Below are 13,297 nucleotides of genomic sequence, written 5' to 3'. Positions count from 1 at the left end.
TGCTTTCATTCTCAGATGGACTGTCTAACACCTGTCAATCATCAGCGACTGTGCGTGCTTTTCAGTAGTTCCTCAGCTCAGTCCAGCAATGCCCCAAACCCCTGCGTCAGCCCCTGGTAAACTCTAATGCATCATAACTCACACGTCCTAAAAGTTGGGTTTAATGAGTTGAGTTGTAATAAAAGTTGTCTCTAACAGGATTGTCACCATGGAGTTTTATGGAAAAAATGACCTCTCCCTTGGTGTATTCTTAGAGAGATACTGTTTTAGGTAAGAGCACATTTAATTTCCATTTCTGCAGTTATACTTGTGTGATGGATTTTCAATTTAATTTGTGCTACAATAGATGGTAACTAAAAAAAAAGGTTCAGTATTTTCCCCACTATAAGGCACTCCGGATTATAAGGGGCATCACCAAAAAAAATAGTCTTTTGAGATACTTTTTTCATATACAGTGAAGAAAATAAGTATTTGAACACCCTGCTATTTTGCTATTTCTCCACTTTGAAATCTTGTAGGGGTCTGAAATTTTCATCGTAGGTGCATGTCCACTGTGAGAGAGATAAACTAAAAAGAAAAATCCAGAAATCACATTGCATTATTTTTAAATGATTTATTTGTGTTATACAGCTGCAAATAGGTATTTGGACACCTGAGAAAATGAATGTTAATATTAGATACAGTAGCCTTTGTTTGCTAATTACAGAGGTCAAACGTTTCCTGTAGTTTTTCACCAGGTTTGCACACCCTGCTGGAGGGATCTTAGCCCACTCCACACAGATCTTTTCTAGATCAGTCAGGCTTCTGGGCTGTCACTGAGAAACACGGCGTTTGAGCTCCCTCCAGAGATTTTCGATTTAGTTTAGGTCTGGAGACTGGCTAGGCCATGCTAAAACCTTCATATGCTTCTTACGGAGGCACTCCTTAGTTTTCTTGGCTGTGTGCTTCAGGTCGTTATCGTAATTGAAGACCCAGCCACGACCCATCTTCAATGCTCTGACTGAGGGAAGGAGGTTGTTCCCCAAGATTTCACAATACATGGCCCCAGTCATCCTCTCTTTAATGCAGTACACTCGTCCTGTCCCATGTTTGTTCATGTGGTATAGTGGTTGTGGTTAAATCGCCAAGTACATAAAGTTTGGGGCAAATCGGCATTCTGCAATCCAAAATACCAGAGAGCTTTCCTACAGCTTCAGTCCTTGAATGGTAAATGGAGTGCGGACAAATTACAAAACATTTTCTTCAACAAAGGCTCAAATTAGACACTCACAGTACTCTATTATTGAAGTATATTTGTGCACTATATTGTAAGCCTCCTCCAAGTACAGTGGTGATCAAACATGACGAAAATAGCAATAAATGCATTTCAAATTGTGCAAAGCATCCCCATTTTCCCTGTATTACTGTAGATATCAGAATAAAAGCCCTGAATGCAGTTTGGGATTTTGCTTCACGACAGGTCTTCTTACCAGTGTCCCAGCATATTCTGCGAAACTCCCATGGTGCATCACATCCGCCGTTTTGTGCACGGCAACGGCTGCGTGCAGATTGTGCTGAAGGAGCTGGACTCCCCTGTTCCTGGTTATCAGCACACTATTCTTAACTACTCCTGGTGCCGCATCTGCAAACAGGTTTCTAATATTTAGGTTGAAGTAAAGCTATCTCTGTTTGAATCTTGTCCTCCCGTTTTCAGGTGACTCCTGTGGTGCCACTGTCCAACGACTCCTGGTCTATGTCTTTCGCCAAATACTTGGAGCTGCACTTTTATGGCCACCAGTACACCAGGCGAGCCAATGCAGAACCTTGCGGACACTCCATCCATAAAGATTACCACCAGTATTTTTCTTACAACCAGATGGTGGCCTCTTTCAGGTAGCTTATAAAATGAACATGCAGCATCTAAGCTGCTGATTCTTTACTTAATTCCATCTCCCAATTCAGCTACTCCTCTGTGAGGCTGTTGGAGATCTGTCTTCCACGTCCCAAAATTTTCATCAGGAACCTTGGACCTTCGAAAGCCATCCTACAGCAGGACTTGAAGGACTTCTGCCAAAAGTAACCCTCAAGCCTGCAACGTATTGTCTGTCGCGAAAACAAGCCGGTTTACTAGTGACCAAACAATACCTACATACCTATTAACAGTGGTTAATAGACCAGTAGATACAAAATCTTGTAACCTGAAGACTTAGTTTAGTGACAAAAGTTATTGATTTTAGTCTTATGCAGTGGTTAACAACCACCAGGCAACAGACCGGTACAGTGCCATGGGTCGTTTGGTATCAGGCCGCACGGAAAAAAGAAAATCTCTGATTTTTTTTGTCTATAGTATATTTTTTCGTGTATACACGCATTTTTTAGACCCCCCCAAAAAAAAACATCAAATTTCGGGTGAGCGTCATACACAAGGATTTACGGTAGTAGGGACAAAAAAACAAAAACAATGACGGGTGGATAATAAAAAAAAATTGTCAGCAAGAGAGAGAGAAGTCTGGCCCGACCCAAACATAATGATTGACATTTTAGCCCCGACCCAAATTTCACTATTACTTATATCTCCCATTTACTTAGCTAAAAATACTGTCTTACCCCATTGTGCTTATAATAAGTTTCTGTTTCCTAATTTTAGGCCATTTTAAAGCTTTATTCTAGAAAAATGTTTAATTTATACTAAAAGAATCAGAATTCAAATGCTAGATAGTTTTGCACGGTTGAAGTTTTTTTCTAATCACATTAGAAAAAAATTCATAAAATAAATTAAATAAAACTGTCCCATCTACACTAAGAAAAATTGTATTATTTTAAATGTATGTTTCCTTATATTTCCAAGACAAACATTAAATATACTGGACTGTCTCAGAAAATTAGAATATTGTGATAAAGTTCTTTATTTTCTGTAATGCAATTAAAAAAACAAAAATGTCATACATTCTGGATTCATTACACATCAACTGAACTATTTCAAGCCTTTTATTATTTTAATATTGCTGAATTTGGCTTACAGCTTAAGAAAACTCAAAAATCCTATCTCAAAATATTAGAATATCATGAAAAAGTATACAAGTAGGCTATTCAACTAATCACCTGAATCATCTAATTAACTCGAAACACCTTGCGAGGGTTTCCTGAGCCTTAAAAACACTCAGCTTGGTTCAGTAAACTAAATCACTGCTGATCTGACTGCTGTCCAGAGGACCATCATTGATACCCTCCATCAGGAGGGTAAGACACAAAAAGAAATTTCTCAAAGAGCAGGCTGTTCACAGAGTGCAGTTTCAAAGCATATCCACAAAAAGTCTGTTGGAAGGGAAAAATGTGGCCGGAAACGCTGCACAACCAAGAGAGATGACCGCAGCCTTAACAAAATTGTGAAGAAGAGCCGCTTCCAGAATTTGAGGGAGCTTCAAAGACAGTGGGCTGAACCTGGAGTCCAGGTATCAAAAGCCACAGTTCACAGACGTGTCCGGGAAATGGGCTACAATAGCCGTATTCCCATGGTCAAGCCACTTCTGAACTCAAGACAACGGAAGAAGCGTCTGACTTGGGCTATGGAGAAGAAGCACTGGACAGTTGCAGAGTGGTCCAAAGTCCTCTTTTCAGACGAAAGCAAGTTTTGCATTTCATTTGGAAGTCAAGGCGCCAGAGTCTGGAGAAAGGCTGGAGAAGAGCAAAATCCAAGTTGCTTGAAATCCAGTGTGAAGTTCCCACAGTCAGCAATGGTTTGGGGAGCCATGTCAGCTGCTGGTGTTGGTCCACTGTGTTTCATCAAGTCCAGAGTAAATGCAACTGTGTACCAAGAGATTTTAGAGCACTACATGCTTCCATCTGCTGAAAAGCTCTATGGAGATGAGGATTTCATTTTCCAGCATGATCTGGCACCTGCCCACAGTGCCAAAACCACCAGTAACTGGTGCACTGACCATGGCATCACTGTCCTTGATTGGCCTGCTAATTCCCCTGACCTGAACCCCATCGAGAATTTGTGGGGTATAGTTAAGAAGAAGATGAAAAACACCAGACCTACAAATGCAAATGAGCTGAAGGCCGCTATCGAAACATCCTGGGCATCAATAACACCTCAGCAATGCCACAGGCTGATTGCCTCCATGCCACGCCGGATTGATGCAGTAATCCGTGCAAAAGGATTCCCAACCAAGTACTGAGTGCATCAATGGACATTTTCAAATGTTTGATTTAGTTTTGCTGTTATAAAATTATTTTTTTACTTGGTCTGAGGAAGTATTCTTATAATTTGAGATAGGATTTTTGAGTTTTTTTCAACTGTAAGCCAAAATCAGCAATATTCAAATAATAAAAGGCTTGAAATAGTTCAGTTGATGTGTAATGAATCCAGAATGTATGACATTTTTGTTGTTTTAATTGCATTACAGAAAATAAATAACTTTATCACAATATTCTAATTTTCTGAGACAGTCCAGTATGTATGTATTTTGCGATTATTTCCACTGATTTTCCTTTAAAACTCATACAGTATATCCCAAGTATCTTGTGTCTTTGATCTCAGAGTAACCCAAGTCTACTTGGGCATTGATGACCGGCTGACCTCCCTGAAAACCGAGACCTTCAGTAAAACACGAGAGGAGAAGATGGAGGATCTCTTTGCCCAAAAAGATGTATGTCCTACTTGATTTCTTGCACGCAGATGTCCGCTATTTCATACCTTTTAATATCATTCCCGTTTTTAGATGGAGGAGGCAGAACTGCGCAGCTGGATCGAGAAGCTGCAAGTGCGGCTTCAAGCCTGCGGTCAGGATTCACCGCAACAGCTTCAGGCATTGCTTGAGTCTCTCGTGGTGAAGAAGCAGAGCCTCTGTGAGATGCTGCAGTCGTGGAACAGCAGGTTATAATTGCACCCAATTTCGACCACCGCTACGTAGTGACTAGCAAAAGTATCTTCATATATATATATATATATATATATACAGGGAGTGCAGAATTATTAGGCAAGTTGTATTTTTGAGGATTAATTTTATTATTGAACAACAACAATGTTCTTAATGAACCCAAAAGTCTCATTAATATCAAAGCTGAATATTTTGGAAGTTGGAGTGGGGCTTTTTTAGTTTTAGCTATTTTAGGAGGATATCTGTGTGTGCAGGTGACTATTACTGTGCATAATTATTAGGCAACTTAACAAAAAACAAATGTATACCCATTTCAATTATTTATTTTCATCAGGGAAACCAATATAACAGCTCAACATTCACAAATATACATTTCTGACATTCAAAAACAAAACAAAAACAAATCAGTGACCAATATAGCCACCTTTCTTTGCAAGGACACTCAAAAGCCGGCCATCCATGGATTCTGTCAGTGCTTTGATCTGTTCACGATCAACATTGCGTGCAGCAGCAACCACAGCCTCCCAGACACTGTTCAGAGAGGTGTACTGTTTTCCCTCCTTGTAAATCTCACATTTGATGAGGGACCACAGGTTCTCTATGGGGTTCAGATCAGGTGAACAAGGAGGCCATGTCATTAGTTTTTCTTCTTTTAGACCCTTTCTTGCCAGCCACGCTGTGGAGTACTTGGATGCGTGTGATGGAGCGTTGTCCTGCATGAAAATCATGTTTTTCTTGAAGGATGCGGACTTCTTCCTGTACCACTGCTTGAAGAAGGTGTCTTCCAGAAACTGGCAGTAGGACTGGGAGTTGAGCTTGAGTCCATCCTCAACCCGAAAAGGCCCCACAAGCTCATCTTTGATGATACCAGCCCATACCAGTACCCCACCTCCACCTTGCTGGCGTCTGAGGCGGACTGGAGCTCTCTGCCCTTTACCGATCCAGCCACGGGCCCATCTATCTGGCCCATCAAGACTCACTCTCATTTCATCAGTCCATAAAACCTTAGAAAAATCCGTCTTGAGATTTTTCTTGGCCCAGTCTTGACGTTTCAGCTTGTGTGTCTTGTTCAGTGGTGGTCGTTTTTCAGCCTTTCTTACCTTGGCCATGTCTCTGAGTATTGCACACCTTGTGCTTTTGGGCACTCCAGTGATGTTGCAGCTCTGAAATATGGCAAAACTGGTGGCAAGTGGCATCTTGGCAGCTGTACGCTTGACTTTTCTCAGTTCACGGGCAGTTATTTTGCGCCTTGGTTTTTCTACACGCTTCTTGCGACCCTGTTGACTATTTAGAATGTAACGCTTGATTGTTCTATGATCACGCTTCAGAAGCTTGACAATTTTAAGAGTGCTGCATCCTTCTGCAAGATATCTCACTATTTTTGACTTTTCAGAGCCTGTCAAGTCCCTCTTCTGACCCATTTTGCCAAAGGAAAGGAAGTTGCCTAATAATTATGCACACCTGATATAGGGTGTTGATGTCATTAGACCACACCCCTTCTCATTACAGAGATGCACATCACCTGATATGCTCAATTGGTAGTAGGCTTTCGAGCCTATACAGCTTGGAGTAAGACAACATGCATAAAGAGGATGATGTGGTCAAAATACTCATTTGCCTAATAATTCTGCACTCCCTGTATAGTACTAGTCGTACTTTGCATAAATTTGCTTTTTATGAAAGACACATGGAGAGGATGGATGAGGAGCGAATGTTGAAGAGGCTCTACAGAGCAGAAGTAAATGGAAAGAGACTAAGAGGAAGGCCGCGATTGACGTGGATGGATGGTGTTATGAGTGCACTGCAGGAAAGAGGTCTAAATATAATGGAAGCTAGAGCTCTTGTCGGTGATAGGAAGGAGTGGAGAGGTGTTGTGAAAGGATAATGGGATGTTTGGATGTGTTCTATGATGCGGCAGGGGTAAACCAGCGAAAGCTGTTGGGCCCTGCTGTTAAACATAAGAGTGTGTTGCGACATGGCCACTTTCTTGTGTCCAGTTTCATCTGGAGGAACGAAAGCATGACCAACTTGGGTGCCGAGGTGCTTAACTTGTTTGGGTGTTTGGGCATTTGGGTTGGTCATGGTCCAAAAATGTTTGTGTGTGTTTTTTGCTACTTTTTCCCTTTTTTTTAATTTTTCTTCTTTTTGTATATGTTTGTCTTGCTGTCGGTCGCCCCTCTTGAGGGATATGACCAGGGTAGATTGATGAAATAGTGGGAAGAAGAAACCCCTCTGTGAAAGATTGCCATATAAATGACCGTTTAATGTTTGCAATAAGCCACCACATGGGTGACAAAATAACATGTGGAACAATGTGCTCTGACCAGATGAGACCAATACAAACCATTACATTTGCTCAAGAGTAACACTCCACCCCGAAAAACACCATCCCCACTGTCAAGCATGGTTATGGCAGCATCATGCTCTGGGATTGGTTGAAGTGTTGATAGGAAAATGGAGCCAAATATGTTGAAGTCTGCAAGAGACCTGAGAATGCGGCGCAGGTTTACCTTCCAATAGGACAACGATCCTAAACATAATGCAAAATCTACAATCGAATGGTTTAAAAATATCAATACAAATGGTGTTTGAGTGGTCAAGCAAAATTCCAGACCTCAATCCTATAGAACATTTGTGGAAAGATCTGAAAAATGCTGTGCACAAACGATCACCATCAAACCTTAAGGAGCTTGAGATGTTTTTTAAGGAAGAATGGACAAATATTTCTGTTTCAGGATGTGCAAAACTTATAGAGATACCTCAAAAGATTAGAGGCAAACGCAGGTTGTACAAGTATCAACTCAAAGGGGGCCAAAATGTTTGCAACACCTACTTTTCAATGTTTTATTTGTTAGCACAATATACAATGTTGAATAAATCTGGTTTATTTTCACTATTGTGTCTCACATGTTGGGTCTTCTATATATCTATCTACCCTGGTCATATCCCTCGAGAGGGTGACCGACAGCAAGACAAACACATACACAAAAATAAAGAAAATAAAAAAGGGAAAAAGTAGCAAAAAAAAATCACACACAATTTTTGGGGACCATGGCCAACCCATATGCCCCAAAACCCAAACAAGTTTAGCCCCTCGGCACCCAAGTTGGTCATGCTTTTGTCCCTCCAGATGAAACGGGACACAGGAAAGTGTCCGTGTCACTCGGGTCAGGGTGACACAACTCTTCTGTTCAACAGCAGGGCCCGATAGTTTTCAACGGTTTACCCCTGCTGCATCATATGGGTGCCCTGCCAATCCTTTAGAACGTGTCTAAACATCCCAGTATCCTTTTACAACACCTCTCCACTCATTCCTATTACCAACAAGAGCTCTAGCTTCCACTATATTTAGACCTCTTTCCTGCAGTGCACTCATAACACCATCCATCCACGTCAATCGCGGCCTTCCTCTTGGTCTCCTTCCATTGACTTCTTCTCTGTAGATCCTCTTCAACATCCGCTCCTCATCCATCCTCTCCATGTGTCCAAACCAACCGAGTACTCTCTTATCCACACGCTTGCTCAGTTCCACTACTACTCCAGTTCTGTCCCTCACAATTTCATTTCTCAATCTATCCAATCTTGTCACTCCTAACATACTCCTCAAACACCTCACCTCAAAAACATTTAATTTCCTTGTCAAATCTGCATTCAGGCTCTAAGTCTTGAGTCTTAAAAAACCTAAAATATTTTCTATATGTAGGTTTGAACCCTGAAACTTGGCAATATACCAAAAGGTTCATGGGGTAATAGCTTTGCATGGTACTGTAACATTTTGCTGACATGTTCCATCTGCTCCCTCTTCAGGCTTCAAGACCTGTTTCAGCAGGAGAAAGGGCGCAAACGTCTGTCGGTACCCCCGAGCCCAGGCCGTCACAGACAGGCCGCCGCTGATGACAGCAAGGTCGGTGTGGTGCATTCGTAAAACGATTCAGAAACTGAGAAAAATCTCTGATGCCTTTGACATGTTTTAAATATTTTACTTAATTTTGTAATGACAGAGCACTCTGGACTCCTCACCACGTAACCCCTCACCGGTAGTGCAGAATAGTGACAAAGGTATGCCTTTGTGTTGTGTGCGATTCTTATTTTTTTATTTGATTTTATCTTTTATTTTTGCGAGGCGGATAGTGAGTGTGTCGGCACTATAAGGCGCATCGGATTATAAGGCGCACCCCTACAAAATCCTCTTTTTGTCATATATTTTTCGTATAAGGAAGTGCTTCTGACTATAAGGCGCATGAAATTGACACTACAATAAGCAGGTTTATTCGTATTCAACCGTTGGTTTCTGTATATACTTACAAGCAGGGTTGGGTAGGGTTACTTTAACTTGATTACTTTCAATTACTTTTGGATTACTCCAATACCAAATATGCTAATAAAAGACAAAAGAAACTAAATAGGAATAAAATGACTCAATTTTGTGCAGGCTTGGCGAGTAACGGAATACATGGAACGGCAAAAATGATGTTGGCAAGCTGTTTGGATTTATTTTCATTTTGTTTCGGTCGCATTTTATGTTAGTTTTGCCGGAGATCAAAGAGATCAAAGCCAGGAGAGAAAGCTTACCACATGTTGTGAGTCATCATTTTATTCATATTTAGTTTCTTTTGTCTTTTATTAGCATATTTGGTATTGGAGTAATCCAAAAGTAATTGAAAGTAATCAAGTTAAAGTAACCCTACCCAACACTGCTTACAACATACAGTAGAGCAATGATTGATCAGTTGATGAATATCGCTGATTGAAATCGCAAAATATTATTTGCAACAGGAACTGAACCCAGGTCGCCCCCAGAAACACTGATATTTGCATAGCGCATTTTGGTTTGCATTTTGATTGGTTAAACAGTCTTTGTACTTCTTCACATTTGCATCATTTACATTGCGGTTTAACATGTATGCATCTGTAAAAGAGCTTCTGTAGCATTTAATTGAAAGACTATGAGCTACCCGGCTTCAGCGCTGTTAGGACAGACAGAGACACAAAAGCCTGCGGGAAGCGGAGAGAAGGTGGACTCGCTATCTACGTAACCCTGGGCACAAAGATTTCCATCTGCTGGAGGGACGTCGAAATTTTGGCCTAGCGTGTGACGTCATCCACTCCGCTGTTGCTAAACTACAACACAGCACCCCGAGGCAATCCTGTTAATCTGTTAATAAACAACTAAAAGGATACTGCTGGAAGTGTGAATTCCCCTACAGGGATGAATAAAGTATCTAGACATCCATCTAGACATCTATCTAGACATCTATCTATTTACACAACTATCTAGACATCTATCTATCTATCTATCTATCTAGACATCTATCTAGACATCCATCTAGACATCTATTTATCTAGCGTTTAAATCTGTCTATTCATAAAGTTATTGACGCGCAAGTTAAGAAGTGGAGAGACTGTTTAACCTATCACAATGCGGAACAAAATGCACCTATGCAAACTACTGTTTCTGGCACTGTGAGTAAAAATAGTGTATACCACTCATATTTCGTATTTTCGATACCACTAATTGTTAAGTCTTAAAGTGTCTGTGCTAAGATCCAGGTTTGTATTCCATTGAATACAATGTATTGCGATGTGATACCGTAAAACCTCATGTAGTTATGCACACCTATAAATACTGTATGCAATTCCATTTTTATCCACCGTTATTCTTCTAGGTTATATTGCACGCTTTAAAATGTTTGTTTAATTTGGGGGTTTTGTTGCTGTTGGGTCTATGACGCAGACCACTGACGTGTGGGAGTATAAATTGGCTAACGGTAGAAAATACATCAGGCAAAAGACTTGTTAAATTTTTTAGCCAGCTTCAGCGGGGAGAGAAGCAGAGAGAGGACAAGCAACTCGCTCGTCCACTTACTCACTCACTCTCGCTCTTCCCCCCGTCTGCCTCTGTGTTTTATTGAAATCACAAGACAAAGTACTGGTATGTTGAGACAAAGACAAAAGACCACCCCCCTGGAAAAGTGCCAAAACCTTTAAACAAAGACAGGAAGACTAAGAGACGGCCAAATGGAACATAGGACTGATTAGAAATACACACCTTGAGCAAATATGTTTAAGCCTACTTTACAGTTGCACCTTTTGGAAAATATGGGAATGTTTTTGTTTTGTTTTTTTATATAGTGATAGCAATAACACTGTCATTTGTACAAGGGATGGGAGAGCTTAAGATCAGTCGCATGGCTCAGCATGTGTATAGGATGTTGTGATTGTTATGGCTTTTGAATTTTAGTCAGTATAGTACCTTGAGTTTTGTTTTGAGAATCTGCGTATATGTTACTTTTCTACTCTAGACATTTGCCCGCTGTTTTTTTTAACTGTTAGAAATGGGCGTGAAACTGTTATTTTTAGGCTGTTTAAAAGCTTGTGCAAAAACAAAGTTGAGTTTCTTCCTTAAAATTGTATATGTAGCTTTTAATTAGGTGGGCTTAGTAGTCCGGAATATATGGTATTTATGTTTTTCTTAATATTTTGGCGGGTGTCAGAGGACCGTCACCTCAATGCACTGCCGTCCACATCCTCCACCTCCGCTACGTTGCTGTCGCCTGCGGAATCTGGGGCCGAGCCGGGCACACCTGTCCCCTCCTTCACAGAACCGGACTCTGTCAGCATCCCAGAAGGTAGACACGCCGTAAAACGATTATCATTTTCAATTGCAAAATGACTTTGCGTCAAAATGTGTTTGCAGACGTGTTTGACGGACATCTGCTGGGTTCCACGGACAGTCAGGTTAAGGAGAAATCAACCATGAAGGCTATTTTGGCAAATTTTTTGCCGGGCAACAGCTACAACCCGATTCCTTTCCCTTTGTGAGTATTGGACTCACCAGTTTGTGCAACCAACCACTTTTGGATTTCATTTAAAAGGTGTTTACGTTTTGTTATGTTTATTAACTGAATGTGAAAACCATTGCATCAAATTTGGAGTTTATAAAACAAATCCAATCAAAATCGAGCGGGATGCTTTGCATGAATTGTTAAATCTTTATTAAGTCTGCTTAAAAATGACGCAGACACTATGTGATCAACGGCAGCTCACATTAGTTTGTATGTCCTATGAAGCAACATCTCCCAAGAGGACAGCTTCATGCTACACCTAAACAGGGCACTATGAAATGTGTGTTAGTGCAAGGATTTCGGATCAATTATGGACATTTATTATGGGCCATGCAGAAAAAATAAGGAAGTGTTTCCTTGTGGTAAAATATAATAAGCATAACTTCCTGTAACTAAAAATATAAACTATGAATTACCGTCATTTTACCAAACACCTAGATGGGGAGAGATTTCTCTTTGAAATATTTATACGTCTCTCATCTCATCTCATTAGCCGTACCGCTTATCCTCATTAGGGTATTTATACGTGAATTGTTCAAATCCACAAATATATTTGAGATTTACCCCAGACCTAAGAATCTTTCTTGATAAACGCACATGCAAGATTAAAGATCGCACATGTAAAACACAGATATAGTTGTGTATCTGCAAAATACAGTATTCAAACCGAAAGTCATATACATATCTTTTGAAGAAAATGATATGTTGGTAGATAATTTCCAATGAGGAGATATGGGAAATTAGCTATTAATGTGAAAGTAAATGAGTTCACACAAGTCAACTTGGAAAAACGCACACTGAAAAATATATTTTCAACCCGTCACTGGAAAGATTTGCCCGTTTTAAGTATGAATATTATTCTCATGATCTTAATTTATTTTAGTATTTCTTGCAGTGCATCTTTTACATTGGGCGTACAAGTTACAAAACGTCTTTGCCGGGGTGGCCGACAACTTTTTCGAGAAAATACTAAAAATAATTATTTTAAAGTGTTGTTCTGTTATATATTCTGATTATCAATCCTTAATACTGCGATTAGTCATCTTATTGTGTTTCTAGTTGTGAAAAATGGGGCAGGTAACTTTTTGTCATGAGTTTCAGACACTGTTTCTTGGTATGGTAGAAGGTAAAATATTCTTCTCATTTTAATTATTGCTTTTTACAAGGAACAGAAAAACAATGGGCAAAGCATCTACTAACTTCCACGTATACACAATTGTGCATATTTTTTTAAATGACATCTAAGAACAACAGTGAGGATTAACAGTCAAAATAATCAATTGGCATCCTATGGAATCTCCTTTTGCAGGTATTTGTATAGCGCTTTTCAAGTCAATGAAGACTTCCCAAAGCGCTTTACAATGTGCTTCACACTTACCCATTCACACACACACACACACTCACACACCAATCGGGAGTCAGCCATGCAAGGCGCCTACCTGCTTATTTGGGGGCATTAGGGATTCGGTGTCTTGCCCAAGGACACTTCGACATATAACACGGAGGAGCCGGGAATGTCCATTAATAAAAACCGATTAAACTCATCGATGTTTGGGAAGAGGTACTGCAGTGTGCGGTGCAGGACCACCA

At 40.4% G+C, this 13,297-nt stretch overlaps 1 protein-coding gene across 1 annotated transcript in view; it reads left to right on the top strand.

Moving 5' to 3' along the window:
* The window catches only part of pikfyve (phosphoinositide kinase, FYVE finger containing), a 60,151-nt gene that overhangs the window by 35,682 nt on the left and 11,172 nt on the right, over positions 1 to 13,297 (top strand). Inside the window, exons 22-32 of the mRNA XM_088352873.1 lie at positions 16 to 116; positions 199 to 270; positions 1,460 to 1,631; positions 1,694 to 1,872; positions 1,942 to 2,055; positions 4,523 to 4,631; positions 4,704 to 4,858; positions 8,670 to 8,766; positions 8,864 to 8,921; positions 11,357 to 11,491; positions 11,560 to 11,680. Coding sequence (XP_088208999.1) covers positions 16 to 116; positions 199 to 270; positions 1,460 to 1,631; positions 1,694 to 1,872; positions 1,942 to 2,055; positions 4,523 to 4,631; positions 4,704 to 4,858; positions 8,670 to 8,766; positions 8,864 to 8,921; positions 11,357 to 11,491; positions 11,560 to 11,680 — 1,313 coding nt within the window. The remainder of the gene's footprint in view (positions 1 to 15; positions 117 to 198; positions 271 to 1,459; positions 1,632 to 1,693; positions 1,873 to 1,941; positions 2,056 to 4,522; positions 4,632 to 4,703; positions 4,859 to 8,669; positions 8,767 to 8,863; positions 8,922 to 11,356; positions 11,492 to 11,559; positions 11,681 to 13,297) is intronic.

This window comes from Urocampus carinirostris, chromosome 14, assembly GCF_059441175.1.
Source record: "Urocampus carinirostris isolate Australia breed hairy pipefish chromosome 14, RoL_Ucar_1.0, whole genome shotgun sequence".
In the NCBI taxonomy this organism is placed as follows: Eukaryota; Metazoa; Chordata; class Actinopteri; order Syngnathiformes; family Syngnathidae; genus Urocampus; species Urocampus carinirostris.
Note: the sequence above shows the minus strand (reverse complement) of the source record. Positions and strands in the feature narration are given on the sequence as shown.